Below are 22,346 nucleotides of genomic sequence, written 5' to 3' on the forward strand. Positions count from 1 at the left end.
AGGGCGATTCTATAAAAAGATTAGTGGCACATAAAGATGGGTGTAACCTTAATTTATATTCACATGTATGCACACAATATTTCAAGTACTTGGATGTTTGTAAGACATAGCTTTTAACGAAAGGATACAACTGGCCCAATAAATATTTCTTCCAAAATCTATAGGCTTTGTAGGGTCTATCAACCAAAAACAAATAATTTCTATGAACTAACGACTATGCAAGTGTTCACAAATTTTACTGTTGGCGAAGAGGGCGTATTTTTTCTAAGGTATATTTTTAAGGGACCTTTAAAAAGTTTCACTTGGCGGTCTGGCGGTAAGCGAGATCTTTCGATACAACCACCAGATAAATCAGCGGACAAAATTAGTGGTCCGCATTTTTTTTTTATAAAACTTATTTTTACAGTATATTTATATTCCAATGTTCATTTTCTCTTGCATTTTATCTTCCTTGTTAATTAAATATTGTATGATTATTGTAGGACTTCTAGATTTCTAGAAGATCATTAATTATTTAATTATTGTTTTTTACATCATCAGAAAATTGATATTCGGAAACTAATTATTTTTATGTAATTAATCTTTTATTATTATTTTATAATAGTACTTCCATATGTTTGATGTCTTATTTCTTAATTTAAGTAATATGAAGTTTCTCTATCTGCCTGGGAAGGTTTTATTACCTTTTTGGGGGGTTCTTACACCCTACCAATTAAAAGTGACCCTCTACAAAATAATTTAGTTTTGTAATTATTTGCTCATTACTTGAAAAAAAACATGTCCATGTTATTTTCACTAAATTAGCCAATTACCTCACTAAGAGTCGGGATTTAAAGTTTTCAGCAAGATCAATATCACATTACACTTAAATGCTTCCATGGACATCAAATATTACTGTTATTCTAAAACATTTGGTAATATTGGAACCCAATTAAGTGTGAAGATTGTTTTCAACAGAAAACATTATTTTTTGCTCACAGAAAACAAGGATGTCGAGATCCATAAATAGCAATGCACAAAACAATCATTGATAGGAATGGGGACTAGTAGATTTAAAGTGCATTTGTTAAATTCAAGAATATAACTACATTGAGATAAAAAAAAAACAGGAAACCTTTCATCACGAAACCTTTTTCACATTTTTTTAATCTTTATATTTTGAGCATGATTGACTGACCGACAGACAAAAATCACATTTCCTTCATAGTCTTACAGACTGAAGGATTGACTTATGGACGGACAGACAAAGTAATTATATAGTAGCTTCTCTACTAAAAATAACTCAGATGTAAAGTGATGAGAAAATTTGGATTAACTGTTATTAAGAGAATTTAATACCCCAGAATGTAATTTTTATAGCTCTTATCTAAAAATTTTTCATTCAATTCTTCCTGTAATATAAAGAAGTAAGGATTTTTTTTTGTCTGTAGCTTAAGATTTCGATAACTAATGAACCGATTGAGTTCTCAATTTTACCGAAGCTTCTTACAGGTCCCTGGATGGTTTTAGGCTATTTATTTTCATATCTAAGTTTGTATCCTTTGAATACAGAGCTTCTATATGCTTGGAGCGCAGCCGCTAGTATTTAGAAAAGCAACATAGTTTAAAAGACTTAATGGTTGAAAATTAATTGTAAAAAATTTTTATCAATTCACCTTCTCTATTATCTATTAGCACTTAAACGCCAACAAATTAGTGGCATGCTTGCGGTTGACGATTTCAAAATATCAACACTTTTAAAAGAAAGTTTTTATTTATTTATTTATCCCTTTCCCATGAGAAAAAATCTAAATCCATTTAGAAAAGGTTTTCTCCAAAAGGTTAATCTTTTCTTCACAAGAAAATGTTTTAATGCTCCTTTTCTTACACTTTTTTATATCCCTTTGAGCAAAGATTAGGACGGTAATTTCTTAATCCGATTTGATAGAAAATAAAACAAAATAAAACTTATTTTTTAATCAAAAATTGTATTCTTATTCAAAGAGTAAGACATCTCGTGCAAGTTTGAAAAAAAGGCACTTGATTTTAATAAGATATTATTAGAATACCGTTATATATTTTCTAAAGTTAATTGTCCACATAGGTATCTTCACAGAAAATACAGCTGTCTATATTACATAGGAGCCAAGTAAATATTGTTGAAAAATGTCTACAGTCTATCCTTTACCGCAGCTGAGAAAGTGACTTTTCAGAAGAAAAACAAGGATGACAACATCCAAAAAAGCGAAGCACTGAAACGGTAGGACAAACGGACATTAACACTTGTATAGTGTCTGAACTGAATAATCAGAATATAAAAGTATAAGAGTCAAAGCAAAATTGTAAGTAAATTTGTTGAAAAACTGCTTGATATAGGATAATGTTTATGGACATACTTACATTTTTAGGACTTGATTATAGGATTGCTTCGCTTATAATATTGTTCTTTATTGTCCCAGGAATCAATTTACTAAAATCAGATCAAACGGATAAATAGTTCACATAAAAATTTGTTGTTTAAAAAGTAGAAAAATCAACATGTTTAAAATGGACGTACGGACATTCTGGTAATGATTATAGAGTTGCTACGCTTTCTAAATCGTACCTAACTACTAAAGAAATCATCATGCAAAGTTTGAAATCGATATGACAATTCTAACATGCCTAAATAAACGAATAAAAGCTATCTATCTCGGACGGACGGACGGACGGACCGACCCTAATTATAGAAAAGCTTCGCTTTTAAAAAGTATTGACGGACATTAGAAATAATAAAGTTGCTTTGCATATAAAATGATTATGTAACAAAAATGTATGTAAAACTTAAAAGGCTCTTAAAATGCCATTCCTAATTTTCCAAACAGAAAGTTTCATTCTTTAAAACTATTCCAAGGAGATTTAAATTAAATTCTTTACTCTGTAAAAGAATTCAGGTCATTTTAATACAACTTAAAACTGTTTCTATTGAAGAGTTGAGATAAATATTCGAAAGAAAGAAAACTTGAATGAAATATTTGTGTAATTTATGACTGTGTAATCACAATGCTTAAAGCCATATATTATGTTTATTTTAAAGTCTGATCAATTATATGCATCATTGAAATGCTTAGTTAATGACATACAGAGGCGTTTAGAGGGAATTTGTATACACGCCCCTTGACATGGGTCTACACCCCCATGTTACACTCCCCTAAATGAGACAAGAGGTGTACCAAGTTAAAAAAAAGTCAATCCCCCCCTTAAATTTATGGGGGAAGTAAAAATATTTACGAATTTCAGGCGTCAATTTACATTGGAGGTACTTTTGGGACTTTTGTGTATTTAATTATGTAATAGGGTGGACACCTAAGGGAGTGTATCTAAACCTCTTGACAATAAAATAACATCCCTCTTGTTTGACCCTTTAAAACTCCCCCCTGTGACTAAACCCTGTGCATGCCACTGCCAGATCGTCAGAATGAAAGCTTTTGGAAATACAAAAAAATACATGTTTGAATTCCAGATTGTTATGGTAATTGGGTAGAAAGGTACAATCTTTGCTTTATGAAAGACTTTTAAAATTCCTTACTTAAATTTTGGATAATACTTGCCCACTGAGTGGAGTTTAATTTCAAATCACAGGTATCTTTTAGAAAATAGAATCATTATCAAATAAAATCACAAAATCTATATTTAAACTTAATTCACTAACTAACGGTGGTTATAAATATGTTTCTTGAATGATATAGTATTGTTGTTTTGATAGAGGGTGTTAAGTCAGTTTTTTATGTAAGAAACTAATGCTCTAAAATGTGCGTCTGTCTACTGTCATTAAGAACTGAACAATTTGGACCCATGTTTTACATAATCTCAGACATGAAAAGTATTAGGAAAACATATGTTGAACTAGAGAAGTATAATTATTGTATAAGTAGCGAAGCACAAAAAAGGCAGGAAATTTAATTTTATTACCTGAACCTAAAAAAATTTAAAAATTGGAATATATACATCAGATATATGGAAAAATAAGGAAAAAATTTGAAAATAGCCAAAAACCTGCAAAAAGGCATTCTGGCCGTCATGGTTCTTTTCTTTAAACAAGAAATTTAATTTTGATATCTATAACTTAAAAAATTTTGGAAATCGAACCATAAACACCAAAGGTATGGAGAAAAATGTGAAAAATACAAAAATAGCCTAAAACCTGCTAAAAAGCGGTCCGACTGCCATTGATGTTTTATAGTTAATTGTGCTCCTTAATAATGGGAATGTTGTCAAAAAATTTCAGCCTTTTATCTTTTAGAGGAGCCAAGTAATCACGTTTCCCCCAAACTAAGACGGACAGACGGACATTTCAAATTATAGAGTAGCTTCGCTACTAAAAAGACTGACAAAAAAATTATTAGATTTTATGCAATAATTGTAAATCTCCTTGGTTATAAAGAGGCATGTTACTTCTGTAGGACTTAATGGACCAAATTATTACAGGAAGCAACCTATTAAATTTAAAATTGGTAGGAGGATTCTAACATGCCTAAAGATTAAATCCTCTAATGGACAGACCGACTATACAAATAGAAAAGCTTTGCTTAAAAGAATAATCCATAAAGACTTTGCAAAAAGATACCATATAAAAAAATTCATGCTTTTGTGAATAGTTGTGTATTCAGAAAATGTTATTAGTATATTATGTGCATTCAAAAGAAATATATGATGAAAGAGAGGACATGAATAAATATTAAATAATGTAAATGAATTTGTTATTTACTTCTTTTACATTGCATGCTCCTAAGAGATAAGGTTTAGGCATTCTAATATACAAAAAAGTACAATTGCAGTACAACTTTAGAGTGCCAATATAATCAAATATGAAATCCTCTTTTAAACAAAAAGCTTTGTCCGTAATTTTTTAAAATTTGATTTGCATATCTAATCCCTAACTATATAGCCATATTTACCATCCATTAACGACAGCCAATAATAAGCCACGCGTCAATATTAAATATTTTGCAGTCGCAACTAGTAGCTAATGAACATTATTATTATTCAGCCGCATAATAGATTAAAAAAGTCACAAAATAATTAAACTTTTTCAAATAAACATGACAGTCTTCGTTTTTTTTTTAAATTTTGTATAGCCGCAGAGTTTAAACCTGTTACAGACTGCTTATGAGCCTAGTTAAAGAGAGAATATGTGTAATTATATGTAATATCAACAGTTTAAAAACGATATTTGTACTTCATTATATTAATATCTTTCCCTGGTTACAGAATGAAGAGCAGGGAAAATTGGTGATGCTGGTTAATGACTAGTTCTTTGCATTACTTACATTCCAGGGACAGAGAAGAGTCTATAAAAAATGGCCTACCATTGGTCAATGAAAATGTATACTGGCCTGCCATTGGTAATTAAGTCTCTGTATTACCCTACCATTAGTAATTTAGTCTGTGTGTTGTATTATTAAAGAGCTTCTAGATATGAATATAACGGTTGAATTAATCCATAATCCTTTCTTCTCCCCAATATTTATATATTCTTAGGTAGAATATACAATATTGATATTAAGATGAAGATGAATATATTTTGTATTGCTATATCCCTCCAACTTAACATACATACAAATACATTTGTATAATATGTATAATGTATAATGTAAGTATGTAAAAATTTACCTAAGTTTTCCCTCAGTATACTTTTCATTGCAGGAAAACAGAGAATTTGGTTTTTGATTATCAAAATATTGGAACATTTTTTAAAAAGAATAAAAGAAAAGAGCAAAGAACAAAGCCACTCAATAAATAACTCTTACCTATTTTCCGTTTCCAAGCCCAACTCAAGCTCATCATTGTTGAGGACTATATATCCTTCGCCAGATGTTGTTCCAAGTATCATATCATATCTAAATAATTAGATTTTTAATCCTATAAAAAAATAAATTCAATCTCAAGTAAGGCAATATGCATCATTTCTTTGTATCTTTATAATACCATGTAGTAATATTCTAATAGATATTTACTTCCCCCAAACTCGTTCTGCTATCAGATGGCCCGAAACTGTTAGCTGGAAAGAATGGATTAGCACCTATGTTTATGGTAGAAAATTCAGGAAGGGATTTGACTGTTTTTTACACTAGTCACAAAAGTTTTAAAATAATGATTTCTCATTTGTTGGTTTAATATTTGTGGGGACTTGTGCATTATCATTGGGGACGTAAATCAAATTATCGGCCATTGTCTTAACCCTTTCGATCCAGGAAAAAATTACCTGGCCATTCTCTCCAGATACTCCCCGACTTTATTCTTGAATGAATGAACAACAATGCCGTCATAGGATGGTCCAAATACTGTCGCAAATCTTGTCTCTCCGCTGAAATATATTCAATTTGTCACACACTGTTTCCGGTATGGCTCAGAAACTGTTTAATATCCGCTGGATTTAAATCGGTTCTCAGGCGGTGCTGAAAAATCAGGTATAGCTACGAATTAAAGACCATTTTCTAAGAATATTTTAAAATCTTAAAATAATAACAGTTTTGATAGCCCTTTCAAGATAGGTTTTAATCTTAAAATATATCCACGGAAAGCTGTCTATAATACGATGCGATAAATAACTATTCTAATAAGATTGAACATTACAGGAAAACATTCATGAATTACTTTTACCAAGATTTACTTTTTTACTACAAGACAAGGTGTTTTTCATTTTTAAACAAGAAATTAAAAATTTTAATTTAAGTAGCAGCAATAAAACTTTTATATAAGTCAAAATTTTCTACGTTTTTTTGGGAAAATGAGCTGCCTTTAGTATTTGATAAATAAGAGAAATCAACCATACAACTTTATAATGTTATTTAAGGTGTCTAAAATTAAATAATTAAAAGCGAAGCTTTTCTATAATTAGGGTCGGTCCGTCCGTACGTCCGTCCGTCCGTACGTCCGTAACGGATAGCTTTTTTCGTTAATTTAGGCATGTTAGAATTGTCCTATCTATTTCAAATTTTGCATGGTGATTCCTGTAGTAGTTAGGTACGATTTAGAAAGCGTAGCAACTCTATAATCATTACCAAAATGTCCGTACGTCCATTTTAAACATGTTGATTTTTTTACTTTTTTAACAACAAATTTTTATGTGATATAATCATCCGATTGATCTGATTTTTGGTATATTGATTCCTGGGACAACGAAGTATAATGTTGTAAACGAAGCAACTCTATAATCAAGTCCTAAATATGTAAGTATGTCCATGAACAATATCCTGTATAAAGCAGTTTTCAACAAATTTACTTACAGTTTTGCTTCGACTCTTATACATTTATATTTTGATTATTCAGTTCTGACACTATATAAGTTTTCATGTCCGTTTGTCCTACCGTTTCAGTGCTTAGCTTTTATGGATGTTGTCATCCTTGTTTAAAATTATACATTAGAGACATCCAAAGAAAACTAAGGTTTTTAGAACACACTAAGTGTGTTTAAAAAAAGCGTTTTTGTATGGACACTATTGGCCAAAAATGTGTATGGAATTTCGCCTGACAACACCAAATCCAATTTATAGGTGTTTATTTGAATATTCTCTTTTCCTGTTTCACAGTTCTCTAAACAGTTTAGATATTTATTTTAGATGGAATAATATAATTAATTTTATTTAAAATAAGGATAAAGCTGTAATTATATATTTTACATTTATTTCCATTTCATTTAGAATAACTGGATATGGCAATAAAAGATAAGCCACTCTATTCCTTTTTTAAAAGTTTTAAAAAGTAGTATAAAAACATTGCTTGAGATTATCAATTGGCTATCCTATTATATAAAGTAGTAACCGTTTTTTGTCTGTCCCGAAGGAGTTCGCTAACCGCTGAACCGATAATGTTCTTCTTTACAGTAACACTTCTTATAGGTCCTGGGAAGGTTTTAAACTATTTTTGGGGAGGGTGTCTTTACCCCCCTTCCCCCAAAAAATATTTTTTTTATATTTTTTGAAACTCAAATTTAAAATGGGATGAGGTCGACTTTTCCCCCTCCTACCTTAAGTGCCCCTAGAGGTTTCTAGGGGCGTAGCCGCTAGTATTTCTTAAAAGAGACAAAAAATTTTAATAATTTGTCTCTATTTGTATTTTATCATCCTTTTATTTCTAATTAAAAATATATTTCCTGTCCGCGAAGCAGAGAATTACAAAACTCTGGTAATAAAACAGTTGGCTCACTGCATATCATTAAAAAGGAGTCAGAACCGTATTTTTAGCTCTATGCATGATGAATACAAACGTCAGGCAAATAACTGATGGAAAGTTAAATTAACAGTGGAGCCTTTAAAAGTTTATTTTTTTGTATAAATAACATTACAATAGACTACAATTTTTTTTTAAAGTTTATTTATCAGCTACTTTTCTAAATATGTCCTAATATTATAATGTTTATTAACATTTCTGGTCAGGTCATAAATATTCTATGCTACTTATACATCCACAAAGGTTAGAATTGCCTAATATAAACCAAACGCAGTAGCAGTGTAACCTCGATGAGACAAAAAATAACCAGATGAAAAATGCCTATAAAAGGGTAATTTTAGACAATAACTCATATATGCTTATAATTATAGAGTTAATTATGTAAATATTACTTTTTGAAAATAAGTAGATTTTTTTTGCAAAATATGATTGAAATAAAAATTGATAAAACAATTTGTCATTTTTCTTTCTTTTTATCACAACACACTTTTTACACTCAAATTTGAGCAATAGAAAAACCCATTTATTTTTAATCGCTGTTTCAAAAACTGGACAAGAAACTATATAAATTGGAAAAGAAATAAATAAATTGCATAACGTATTGTTTTGCAAAAAAACAAAATAAATTACTATTGTTACTTTTATCACTTTTTTTTGTTGTTAAAAAGGAGAAAAACAATATTTTACTTACACTTTTATAAATGTACGACCTCTTAACCAACTTTCACCCCCCTTCCCCTCCCCTCTCCAGATATTTTCAATGAATTAAACACATTACTCCAAGAATATTATTGGGATATAAATGCCCCATTCATTATTTCCAAAACTACAAGAATTTTCCCTTATTTTAATTTCTATTTTCTTTCATTGCATGCTGGGGTGTTAAATGTTATGACCATTAATTCGATCTTGTTTGAATTTAAAGTTTCTTTCTGAAATTAAAGCTTATAACAGTCTGTCCATGACATGTCTTTAGAATAACAAGCTGACATGATTGCAGAGTCTGTCTGCACAGAGGTGAAACTTTAATTGATAGAGTCAAGTTGTTTGTAGATCATCACATACACAATTTACTGATACACAGTGCAAAATACAGATATGAGTGTTCATTCAAATTAAAAACTACATGATAGCTAAACGTAATTTCTGATAGCTTGCTCAAATATATTTTTTTGATTATGAAGTTGGATCATAATATTAAAAGATCATCACTTCAAATACTTGTTTCTACTTACCCCTTTTCCCTTTACCGTGTACCTAAAACCTATCATCATTAAAGCAAAACTTTCGAATAAATTGTGCAGTTATAGGTCTCATTGTTTTCATTTTAAATAACCATAATTAGGTTATATTTTGCAAATATTCAAATTTTTTTTGTGCTAAAAAAAATGCTAGTGGCCAATTACTTATCATTACTAAAGCATTTTATTCAGTTGCACTTTGTTTTGCTTTATGTCTGAGATCTAAATTGCTGGAATTGCTATTATTATGTAGTCCTTTTTCTGGTTGCACTTTGTAGGGCTTTGTGTCTGAGTAACTAAACACAATTCTATAAATGCATAATGCAAATTGTTTCAGAAATAAAAAGTTGCTGATTATTTACTTTGACCATTGTGAAATTTTCCAAACAAGCCAATTTTGTTTTCCCTATTTGTCTGGAGATAATCTTTTGCTACTCAATTATTAAATAAAGCTTTTTATCAAAGTACCTTAATATCTGAATATTACAGTTTAAACCTAAATAAATAGGAAATACCCATTATTCCTGAAAGCCTACTCAAGTAAGTTACCAAATAAATACATTCATACATAATACAAGTTTACATAGAAATGTAAACTAAAGTAATGAATAAATTGTTTTGATCATGTTTAATTGGCGCTTGAATGAATTTAAGCAGTAAACTAAATTAAAGTTTTGATATAAAATGTTTGGTAATTAAGATTTTTAACAGGCTTATATACTGTTATAAAATAATGGAACTAGAATGTATTTTAAGATGCCTGTGATGGCTGGCTATAAAAATCAAAGAAGAATTGTACTTAAACTTTTAACTTCAAAATGTTTTCTTATTTGTAATACAAACTGAAAATCCACTTATAAATCACATAATAAACAAGTTATTTCACTAAATAATATATATACCCGCGACCGTGGCTCAACACGTAGCGCATCCGCTCGTCGTCGGGAAGGTGATAGGTTCGAATCTCGGGCCGACACCGCGTCATAACTAAAGACGTTAAAAATGGTTCCTACTGCTGCTATGTCAGATGCGCGACATAAATAGTTAGAGTAGGGGGAATGCCTTGGCCCAAAACAGGCGCAACTCGTTACCATGCACAGTTGGGACTTCTCAGACAAAGGTCGTGCATCACAGAGAGTTGGTTGTCTGATGGATGTTACTTAGCCTAATATCCTTGGGTGTTTGGACAGAGAAGGGTGCGTTAGTCATCCTTAGTTCTCCTGGATTGCTGGACCAGGACCTGGACAGTATGTTTCGGAACGCATGCCTTGCCGTTCTCGAAATCTTATCTCCAAGCCCTCCAAATGACCAACATAGCGAAGTTTACAAATGTGTATTTATTACCATGAAAACAGTGAGTCTAAAACAAAAATATAAAAATTAATTACATAATATTAATGGTTTATTATTTTTGTAAGATCGAGGTTGCGTGATTTCAATTTAATTAAAAATATAAAAATTCTAAAAAACTTTAAATTGGCACGAAACATATTAAATAGCATCAGAAATTGATAATTTTAGATTCAAATGATCAATAAAATTAAGGAAAATATTCGTATGTCAAAAGCTAGCAGTTAAATGGTCTATTTGTTGAAAAATTAATGTTTTAAATTTCTTCGTAAAAATATACCATACTACACTTATTATTAAGAATTAAAGATAAATTCTTACCACATATGATGCCAAACTAAGCAGGAAGGCTTATTTGAGATCTTCCACGGATTAGAGCGCATGTATATTCAACCAATACATTATTTTCATTTACGTAGCACTTCACATGGGAATCATCAAAGGAAAAATGCGCGGCTTCTTGTTTGTTTACAAGCGACGCGCGGAGATAGTTAGGAATGCCGCGTAACACACTCATTCTCTGGTGTAAGGAAAAGGGAATTAATGGGTTCGAACTTGCCAGGGAATACAAGAAAAATCATTCCAACACACACCCGTCTAGTCACTGGGAATCGAACACAATAACTCATCTTAGTATCATGCGTGCAGACAGTGTCCACAAAATCATAATCTCATAACGCATAAATTACAAGAGTTTAAAATGGCATGGCCATCAGGCCTAAAATTAATTATGGTAACTTACGAACACCACAATAACTCAAACCGACTCCACTACCACATAAGGATAGGAATAAGGAATGGGAAAAGCATTCAACATTCATGAAATGCACATTTAACACTCACACATCTCATTATATCATGGCCTCATAATCTCAATTAAAGTTAGAATTACAGACCATGTAATTGCGAATACATGAATTAATAATCAATAGTACCTAAACTTTGATTAGGTACCTACATAATAATAGGCAGATGATTTTTATATTAAAAATCGCATCAATAACTAAATAATCAACTCAAACTTTTAAATCAAAAGAAAGAAAGATTAAATAATGACATTTTTTCTACTAAATCTTTTTGCTAGAAAAGAAAAGTAAAATTTCATAAAAAACTTCTCAAAAATTAGCATTTTCTCCAGCGGAAAAATACTCGGGCTTACATCTAGACATTTCTTAGATAAGATAGGTAAGATCCTTAAATCTAACATGTTTTAATAAAATAGACACTTAAATCTAAATAAAATATGACTGTAAAAAAAATCATCAAACATCGGAAAATTAAAATTTCATAATTTTAAATCTTCGTGAATCAAAATTGCGTAAAATAAAATTGCAATTGAAATATGCAAATTAAATTACCAAAATAAAACAAAAGCTCAATTATAAGAAAAGAACTTCTCTAAATGCTGAGTTTGCAATTTCTCTCTGTTTTAAGAAGAAAGCAACTTGTACATATTCATACAGTCAAAATTAAGGCAATTTGGGGCCTCAGTTAGAATGAACCCCTCAAGATACAAACTAACCAATCTTTCAAATATTAATAATGCCATGTTCCAGCTATCCTGACGGACGTTATGTCTTTCCATCACAATTTTTTGATACTGCATAATTTCCGACAGGATTTCTGGCGCAGGGCTCCATCAACTGAAAATAAACATAATTAGTGATGTTTAAATCAAATCAAAAATTAAAAGAATCATGAATAATTCAAGAAACTTTAAAATCATCAATCAAAGCAATCGAAATAAAATTATCTTATGCTTTAGTTTTGCCGTTCTGTAGTATGTCTGGCCGAGGTAACAGAGCTAAGATACACTATAGAGCGGTCTTATTAAGCTTAAATCTTCGAACTCAAAGAATCTACTTAATTCAAGGTGAAAAAAATCTGCATTTTCTTTAGGTACATCGGTTAAAAGGTAAATAGAAATAATTTTAATATATATGTAATATTAAATTATCTATGTGATTATAATAAATCTTAAAGAAATATTTGTATGATGTAAAAAAATCTCATTGTGTTACTTTTTTATCATATCGAAATTCAATCAAACAAGGATAAAAATGTTCGTATTTGCGTAGGTACCTAGGAAAATTTCCGCGAAAAAAATCCCTGGTCCCGGAAAGACTTAAATCATTGAAAAAACTTGCGTAAACGTATAAATAACTTAAGTTTGCATTTCAAATGAAAAAAATCTTGCGTCGATTTGAAAGTTTAAACGAAAATGCGTCAAAATTTGCGTATTTTGTCTTTCGAAAAAAATATCTGATAAATCTACCGTGAAAATAAAATTCAAAGTTAAACAAGAACGATACTTATACTAAACTTTGGGTAGATTGATCTTGAGCAGACGTCTTGCGGAAGTCTCGTTACTCGTGGCGGCTGCGTCATCTGATAATTTGTACTTGCAAACCACGGTCCTCCCACCTGGGCGCACTTCTTCCACACGCCCCAATCTGAACTTCTTCATCAAACTTGTGCTATCGTCGATCAGCACCACGTCTCCCGGCTCGAGCAGCACCTTGTTGCTGCGCCACTTGACGGACTTGAGTAGCTCAGGCATGAGCTGCTCCTTGTACACCTGATGGAACTGACGGGTCAACTCCTCCAAGTTCTCCAGCCTCCTGGTGATGGGCTCCTTACAACCTGTCTCAAAGGTGCAGATTGCATCGTTGGTCCTGCCGCCTAACAGATCAGCAGGTGAAATTATTCTCCAGCAATTGACGTCATCTCCTTGGGTGGCATAGGTCAATGGCTTAGAATTCAAGACTCTTGCAGTCTCAGCACACAACACCAATAAATCATTGAAGGTTACAGTAGCACCAGCCAACTTCTTGTTCAACACACGCTTGACCAGCCCAACCTGCCTCTCCACAGTACCTACGAACGAGTGTGCTGCAGTGGGCACAAGATGCCATTCAAAATGCATCCTGGTATCCTTCAAAAGTTCATCCATAATTCGTTTGGCACCAGCCATATTGGTGCCTCTGTCTGTAGTAACCCTTCTAGGCATATTGTAAAACGCCTGAAGTTTTCTCAAGCCGACCAGCACGGCTTCAGTTGAATAATCGGTCAACACGTCAACAAACACAGCCTGTGTGAATCTACAGGCCACAATCAACAACCAGACTTTGTACTTAGTCTTGGAACTCCTGGTGCCAACGCCAGGCTTCGTAACTTCTATCGGCCCCGCAAGGTCCATATGCACCTCCTTGAAGGGCACAGAGGGCTCGACACGATCTGGCAGAATATTAGCAATTGCGGGACTCGAACGCTTGGCATATTCAATGGAACATGCAGCACAACTCTTGACCACCTTCATAGCCTCCATGCGGCCATGTGTGATCCATGCATACCTGCGGCTCTGCGCCAACGTTTTACGATGGCCTCCATGCCCCAATTCATCGTGGGACTGTTGAAGGATAAGCCGCGCCAGCCTGTTGTGGCGGCTGAGCAAGACAACACCTGGGCTGTCCTTCATAACTTTCCTGGGGCCTCCAGCAGCGGCCTCAAGAGCCTCATCTCCTCTCCCGGACATTTTTAATATTGTAAATGTCCTAAGAGGATAACATCCATCATGACCCACTATGGGCCAACAAACCTGGACCTTGTGATGATAGGGTTGAAGGGAGTCGAATTTTCCCTCGGCGTCCATGGTCATCTCCTTCTCTTGGTTGAAGGAAGTCAAAAACAAGTCACAAACAGAATCCATGTATGTATTTGTGAAAGTATAGTTCTCATAATACCTAGAACTATCATCGTTGCTAACACCATCCTCAATTGTTGCAATGCCACGCTTCTTGACAAGCAGCATTTTAAAGCAGTTGGCAGCCTTAAGAACTGCGGCCACAGTCCTCCTTGCCTGCCTGTAGGTCCTTCTTGCCAGGGACCTCCAGAAATCATTGTCCACCACCTGTGTGAACATAACCTTGAGCTTCGCCATCTTGGGATTTAGCTCGCTCTCGGGAATGGATGCATTTACCTCACCCGCCGTCTTAACGGGCCACTGGTCCTGTTCCAGGCGCAACCAGCTTGGACCTTCCTGGTATGTAGATCCAGGTTGTACATCCTCAATCGTACACAAACCGCGCGTCGCCAGGTCGGCGATGTTGTGTTGGGTTGGAACCCATCTCCAATCTTCAGGGCTCGTCAACTGTTGTATCTCGGAAACACGATGACTGTTGAAAACATTTAGCATGACACTGTCACTGGATAATTGAGCCAGGGCACAGCTGCTATCACTAAAAAATACTTTGCCAGAAATGTTGAAAGGTAGGGCTCTGACAACAGTATCCACAAGCCTTGCCAAAATTAGACAACTAAGCATTTCTAACCTTGGTATAGACTCTATCTTCACTGGTGCGACACGTGACTTGGCGCAACACAAAACTACATCATATCCTCCAGGAACTGGCCATCTCAGGTAGGTGATGGCTGCATAGGCCTGGTTAGATGCATCGCAGAAACCAACAAGCATTGGAAGCCCCAACGGCTTATCAGGAACCATCGAACGTCTGAACGACACATTTCCAAGTGCCGAACGGTCCTGGAGGCTGGACACGAGCTCCGACCTCAACTCTCCAGGTATAACATCATCCCAGTTGCATCCATGTATGCAAACTGAGCGCAGACAAAGCTTGGATTTAAGCAGCAATGGCGCTGCTAGACCCATTGGGTCATACAGTTGTTGCACAATTCTCCAAACTTCTCGTTTAGTTATCAACTCAGGTAGACTTCTCCAGAGATCCTCCAGATCCAGATCTTCTAGTAACTTTCTACCCTTAATCTTCTCGCCGTGGTTGGCTCTGACAGGTAGGAACAACTTATCCTGTTTAGGGTCCCAAACAAGGCCCAGAACTTTTACACTGTCAACATCATCTCCAGAATAAACAACAGATTTAAACTTGAAATTGCCAGGCGCAATCATATCTTCCAGCTCTTGGACCAGCTGGACAGCTTCAGGTTTACTGTTATGACCGCTCAAACAGTCATCCACATAAGTACAAGTCTCCAATTTGACCGATGGAGGATCTTGATACAAAATAAATTCAGAACTGAGTGGTTGCTGAACATCTCTCCACACATCCTGCTGGGCTACAACATCACAACCTCTAATCTTCTCAGATCCATAAACATCTTGAACATCCTGCTGGGAACGTCCACCAAAAATACGACCAGTGAGTCTGAGGGCGGTCACGGCCATATCGCCGGCCAAGGCCTCACCAAAGTTGATGGTTTTGGTGAGGTAGACCTCCGGCTCTCCATCAACTGTATCAGCGAAAAAAACACGTTTCAGCTGAGAATCTTCATAGGTAGCTAATAATGAATTGTAGAACTTCTGAATATCAGCCACGAATGCACACTTATAACTTCTGAACCGGATAAGATTGTGCATCAGAGTATATAATGGAACTGGGCCGTCCATCATAATACTATTGAGGCTTAGCCCCTTGCAGCAGAGGCTAGAATTGGCGCATATCCTCAACGGCGTGGAAATAGACTCTTTATATGCGCAGACTAGGCTCGAATAATACACGGGCTTAGTATAAGCTAGGTCTTCTGGCGAAGCTTTCTGATACACTCCACGAGACACAGCTTCTTGAAACACCTGGCAGAAGGTGTCATATTCACCTCTTTTGACCATCCTCTGCCGGTCACGTAAGCAGATTTTGTACGCCTGCTCAGAATTATCAAACAACACACTTGGCGGCTGCTTATAAGGATATGAAGCCGTCCAAATATGGTTCTCAAGATCTAATGTCAGACCTTCTTCAATCAGCTGCCGCTTACGCACGTCCAAGGCGGACTGCCCGGCGGCTATGGCGGCGCAATGACGGCAGTTCTTACAACCGCTGCACATTGATGGCGGCTGTATTCCCAAACTTTCAGTACTCAGGAACTCCATCTTGCTGACCTCCAACTTCACAGCTTTACAGGCGACAGGATTAGCAACAGTCCTGCCATCTGCAGAGACAACTAAATAGCCTGTACCAAATAAGCTTCTGTACAGTCTAGAATCACCAACCATTTTATCTGCACACGGGAACATAGCTGGTGTTAAATGGCCGATAAGAATATCAATCTTACCGTCGACCATAGAAAAATTATCAGGCTTCATGTTGAAAATGTCGGCGGCAGCTGTAGGATCAATAGAACGCAACCCTTCTTCAGTACCAATGCTGGGCACTACCGCCGCCTCCAGAATATGTGAATTCCGGTTGCGGTCAACCAAACAAATCTTGACTGTAGGACATGCTTGGCTCTTTCCATCTGCCAGAGAAATAGTAGCTGTGCGACCAGTTGATGGCAACTCTAACTTCTTGGCAATACTTCTAGAAATCAACGTCAAATTTGCTCCAGAGTCCCACATGGCATTGACGGTGACTTGACGTTTGTCAGCCGCCAATGCCGTGAGCTGCTGCAACATCAGCATAAAATTGTTCTTGCTAAACAATTGTGATTCATACACTGCCGCAACTTGTCCACCAGCAACAGATTCATGTAACAATGAATTATGAGGCTGGTTGCAGCTGTCTATGGTACAGCTGCCAAGTTTATCGGCTCTGGGACAATCGGCCACCCGATGCCCTTTTTGTAAGCAGAGCAAACAGGCGCCTATCTTCTTGATGAAGACTTTGCGTTCAGGAACAGACATATCCCTAAACTTGGAGCACTTAAACAACAGGTGATCAGAGTTACAACCTTCCGACGGGCAAGGCTGTTTCTTCTTGGTCTTAGCTGGAGACCCAGGTTTACCAACGGCTGTAGCTGCGGCCGCAGGATTACCTTTCTTCTTGGAGGGGGTGTCTACATCGATTGAACACCTCATCAAAATGGCGCCACGCTGTTCCTCTATAATCTTCAACAGCTTAGGAATATTTGGGGTATCCATCGAGCCCAACGCCAGGTTGAGCTTGTCTTGAAAATCACGTGGCAACTTCTTGGATAACATCTCCAGAAGGATCACGGTCAACCACTGGCTTGTGGTGACTTCCTCATCATCATCATCTTTAGTCAGCTGCTCGAGCTGGCTAACTGCACCACCAAACTCTGCTAAGACTGTCACAATCTGGTTGGAGTCCGACGGTTTAGGCTTCTTCTCCCATTGGTTGAAAAGGCAGAGCATCTGACGTGTTTTGGACTTAAAACGTGCGTCGAGGTAAGCCCATTGAGATTCATGCAATTGAATCTGAATTAACTGAAGTCTCAACTCTTTATTTTTGCAAACCTTTTCACTGCTCAACAATAACTGTAAATATGACGGGTCCTGTCCTACGGTAAGCTTTTTAAAATTGTCCTTGAAACTTACGTAGGCTGACTCTGAGCCGTCAAAGCTTGGAAGAAGGCGTTCGTCGACACGATTCATATATCCTGGCGTGAATATAGAGCCGGTGCCGAACTGTGGTGTGCCAAATGGCGACACAAATGGCGATGCTGTCGAAGCACCCGCCGTCGTTGTAGGCGGCTTCACAGGTTCAAGCTTAACCTCAGCCAGCCGTTTCATCAAAGCAGACAAAGTGTTTATAATTGGTTCTGGTAAGGGAAAGTATGACCCTTTAATAACTTTCACAATCTTTAAGCATCGATCATATAGTTCAGCCTTATGGTCAGGCAAATTATCACCAACTAAATCAACAACACTTTGAATGTCACTAAGCTCTTCCATAGCATCTAGAGCATCTTTCAGAGCGTTATAATCCTTTTGCACAGTAATTATATTAGAATAAATGTCACTAAACTCCTCAAGCTCTTGGATTCTCACACCAAGCTTGCTAAAACCGACCATGATGCTATCGAATGTCTCGAACTTGTCATGGACAAGGATTGACTCCTTAGTGAAATGTCTAACATCAAGCTCTGAAGATTCACTGACCAACTTCATCACTTTATCTAGTTCACTGGTTAGGGCCTCGACGGCTGGGCGCAGCCGCAATCCCAGTTGAGCGCCTTTATTCTTTTTAGGACCCATGATTGTCACAAAAATTAACTGTACTGATTATGATTATAATAATGCGTGGTAAGGTATCACAACCAACACATTCACAAAACTTCACAGATATTTTCTTAGCCGCATCTGTTCTGTCTTGTTTTCATTGTTTCGGAACGCATGCCTTGCCGTTCTCGAAATCTTATCTCCAAGCCCTCCGAATGACCAACATAGCGAAGTTTACAAATGTGTATTTATTACCATGAAAACAGTGAGTCTAAAACAAAAATATAAAAATTAATTACATAATATTAATGGTTTATTATTTTTGTAAGATCGAGGTTGCGTGATTTCAATTTAATTAAAAATATAAAATTTCTAAAAAACTTTAAATTGGCACGAAACATATTAAATAGCATCAGAAATTGATAATTTTAGATTCAAATGATCAATAAAATTAAGGAAAATATTCGTATGTCAAAAGCTAGCAGTTAAATGGTCTATTTGTTGAAAAATTAATGTTTTAAATTTCTTCGTAAAAATATACCATACTACACTTATTATTAAGAATTAAAGATAAATTCTTACCACATATGATGTCAAACTAAGCAGGAAGGCTTATTTGAGATCTTCCACGGATTAGAGCGCATGTATATTCAACCAATACATTATTTTCATTTACGTAGCTCTTCACATGGGAATCATCAAAGGAAAAATGCGCGGCTTCTTGTTTGTTTACAAGCGACGCGCGGAGATAGTTAGGAATGCCGCGTAACACACTCATTCTCTGGTGTAAGGAAAAGGGAATTAATGGGTTCGAACTTGCCAGGGAATACAAGAAAAATCATTCCAACACACAGTACATCAAGTCGATAAGGTCCGGTACTGCAATCCCGCCCGTACGAGGTAAATAATATATATAATAAATAATAATATATGTATATATGTATGTATATATATCAATAGAAAAAACACATAGTGCCTGTAGAAAAGTTAATATTTCCATAAACAGGATTGAATATTATGGAGCAAACTTTTCTAATATAAACTTTCCTTTGTAAAATGCATCAAAAACATAAATCTGAAACAAAAAATTGTTTTTTTTATGTGAAACATTTTACATTTTAAGAGCAAAGCTACTCCAACATGTGATTTAATAATTTGCAGTGATTTATTTCTAAAGGTGTAAGTTTTCACAATGAAAAACACAATAATTGTCTATGCAACAAGAACCTTTGAAAACTCTTATCTTTAACCGAACCCCCCAAAAAACTTGGACATTCTTTTACTTCATTTAATCATGGGGATTCCTATACTTTTAAAAATTTTTATTTTCATATTTAATTCACAAATCAATAAAACAAAGCAAAATTTCCATAACCATAGACACATTTACTCCTGCTGAAATTTAACTTGCAAAAGTTTGTTTTTACTTTTAATGAATAGGCAATATAAAGTTGAATATTTTTTGTGTGTCTGCTAGGTGCCTTTTAACAAATTAGAGAAATAGAAAATAAATGCATTTTGTTCTTACTTTCACCAACCCTAACCTAGCAATAAACCACAGAGATATTTGGATACAGATTATTTTTTTAATGTGATTTTATTTTGTTCAAGATAGATCCTATGTCAATTTTTGTAATTTATGAAACTCATTTAAATATGCCTCAAAGGAGAGAGAAAAACTTGCTAAACCTTGACTCTTACTGTCCTTTTATGATGAAATAATATAATAAAAATTATATAAATTGAATTAATCTTCATAACAGCATATTCTTCTCCTTTTATCCCTGGTGAACCCCATCCCAGCTGCTATTCATTTCTTTGGCGGTTTTATATAAGAAAGCTTTAACACACCAGTATATAACAATAAAAAGCAGTTAACAATTGTATTGTTCTACAGTAGTAAAACCAACTTAAGAAACCACTTTTTTGCAGAAAAACCTGTGCACTTTTTTGCTCTGGGGTTGCCAACCAAATCATCAAGAATTGACATTTTTTCTTGGCATACAAATATATTAGCATGCATTTATATATTATTAATATAAATATATTACTATGCATTTCTATTATTAATAGCACTTATTTTGAATCAAGGAAAATTTATTGTAACAACAAGGGACCAAGGGTTCAATAAAAAGATTTAGTCTTATTCATTTATTACTTATTTTCCCTATTTTTATTAATTTTCTCTGTTTTTTCTCTTTGGTACTTTTCTGTTTAGTAAAGATTTTTCCAACTGAATATATATTACTATTTTCTTACTTTTAAAAATAGTTTTACATCAATTGTAATTCAAAATTTTTCTTTCCATGTCCCTTTACATGACAGAAACTCATCTTTAATAAAAAGTTTTAACCGGGTAGAAAATAAGGTTTTTTTACTTTTATTATTTCTGTAAATAAACAGGTTACGCTGAGTTAAAGGGTGAGCAAAAAAAATGCGTACCAATTTAAAATTGAAATTGCGCGGCTTGTGTTAATAGTAGAAAAATACTACGCATATCGTTAGAACCGCTAAGAAGTCTATTTTTAGGAAATATAAAAACGATTCCTGTGCTAAGCATAGTTTAGGAGCTACGTGTTAAAATGTCCCAACTGACCTAAAACTTGACTTGCGAGTAAATTTTGGGACATATTACCACCTGGCTCCTAGATTATTTGTAGCACAGGAACCGTTCTTATATTTCCAAAAAATACAGTTCATAGCGGTTCTTACGGTATGCGTAACATTTTTCTACTATTACCACAAGCCGCGGTATTTGAAATTAAAAAATGTAGGCATCTCTTTTTGCAAAATATCTTCGCTAACTTTTAGTTATATTTTAAAATTTACTCGCAAGTCAAGTTTTACATCAGTTGGGACATTTTAACATGTAGCTCCTAAACTATGCGTAGCACAGGAATCGTTCTTATATTTCCAAAAAATAGACTTCTTAGCAATTCTAACGGTATGCGTAACATTTTTCTACTATTAACACAAGCCGCGCAATTTGAATTTTAAAAAGGTACGCATTTTTTTTTGCTCACCCTTTACTTAATTGCCGAGATTTAGGGATTGGTATTTCTTTATAGTAAAGTAACAGGATCTCTGTTTGTGCGTACCAAAGGATTTCGTTAACTTTTATGGTTCCACTTTACAGTGTAGTTTCTCAGAGGTTCTCTAAAGGTTTATAGCTATTTTTGGGAAGGGTACCACCACCCTCACAAGAGAAGTCGGAAAATAATAACTAACCCAATATTTTTTTGGTAAACAGATGATCTTAACATTGGTTGAAAAGAATTATTTATATGCCCCTAGAGGCCTCTAGGTTCGTATCCGCTAGTTGCCTATATTTCCAATGTATTCAAAAATAATTTTACTCTATAACTCTCCATTGTACGTTCATTCTTGTGAAAAGTGTGAATTGCATTTCTAAATTACATATTTCTGAAGATACATTTGAAAAGGTTTACATTAAATTTTAGGATGTGTTGCTTTTTTTAAAATTATGAGATATATCAAAATATTAACTAATATAACTTCTTTATTTTTACGTCTTATTTATTCTCAATCCTAGATACCAAGGTAGAAACAGCTACCAGACCTTTTATCTATGTATTTTATAGTGTTTGCTTTATTATATAAGTTGAGGAATGAGT

The 22,346-nt window shown here is 34.5% G+C and overlaps 1 protein-coding gene across 1 annotated transcript in view; it reads right to left on the minus strand.

The window, feature by feature from the left end:
* The window catches only part of LOC145312356 (fatty acyl-CoA hydrolase precursor, medium chain-like), a 149,474-nt gene that overhangs the window by 41,328 nt on the left and 85,800 nt on the right, over window positions 1-22,346 (minus strand). The window contains exons 13-14 of the mRNA XM_080151595.1: window positions 6,224-6,325; window positions 5,769-5,858 (exon numbers count right to left, since the gene is read on the minus strand). Of these exons, the coding sequence (XP_080007721.1) occupies window positions 5,769-5,858; window positions 6,224-6,325 (192 nt within the window). The remainder of the gene's footprint in view (window positions 1-5,768; window positions 5,859-6,223; window positions 6,326-22,346) is intronic.

Source organism: Acartia tonsa, chromosome 2 (genome assembly GCF_053477335.1).
Source record: "Acartia tonsa isolate MP-2025a chromosome 2, ASM5347733v1, whole genome shotgun sequence".
Taxonomy (NCBI): Eukaryota; Metazoa; Arthropoda; class Copepoda; order Calanoida; family Acartiidae; genus Acartia; species Acartia tonsa.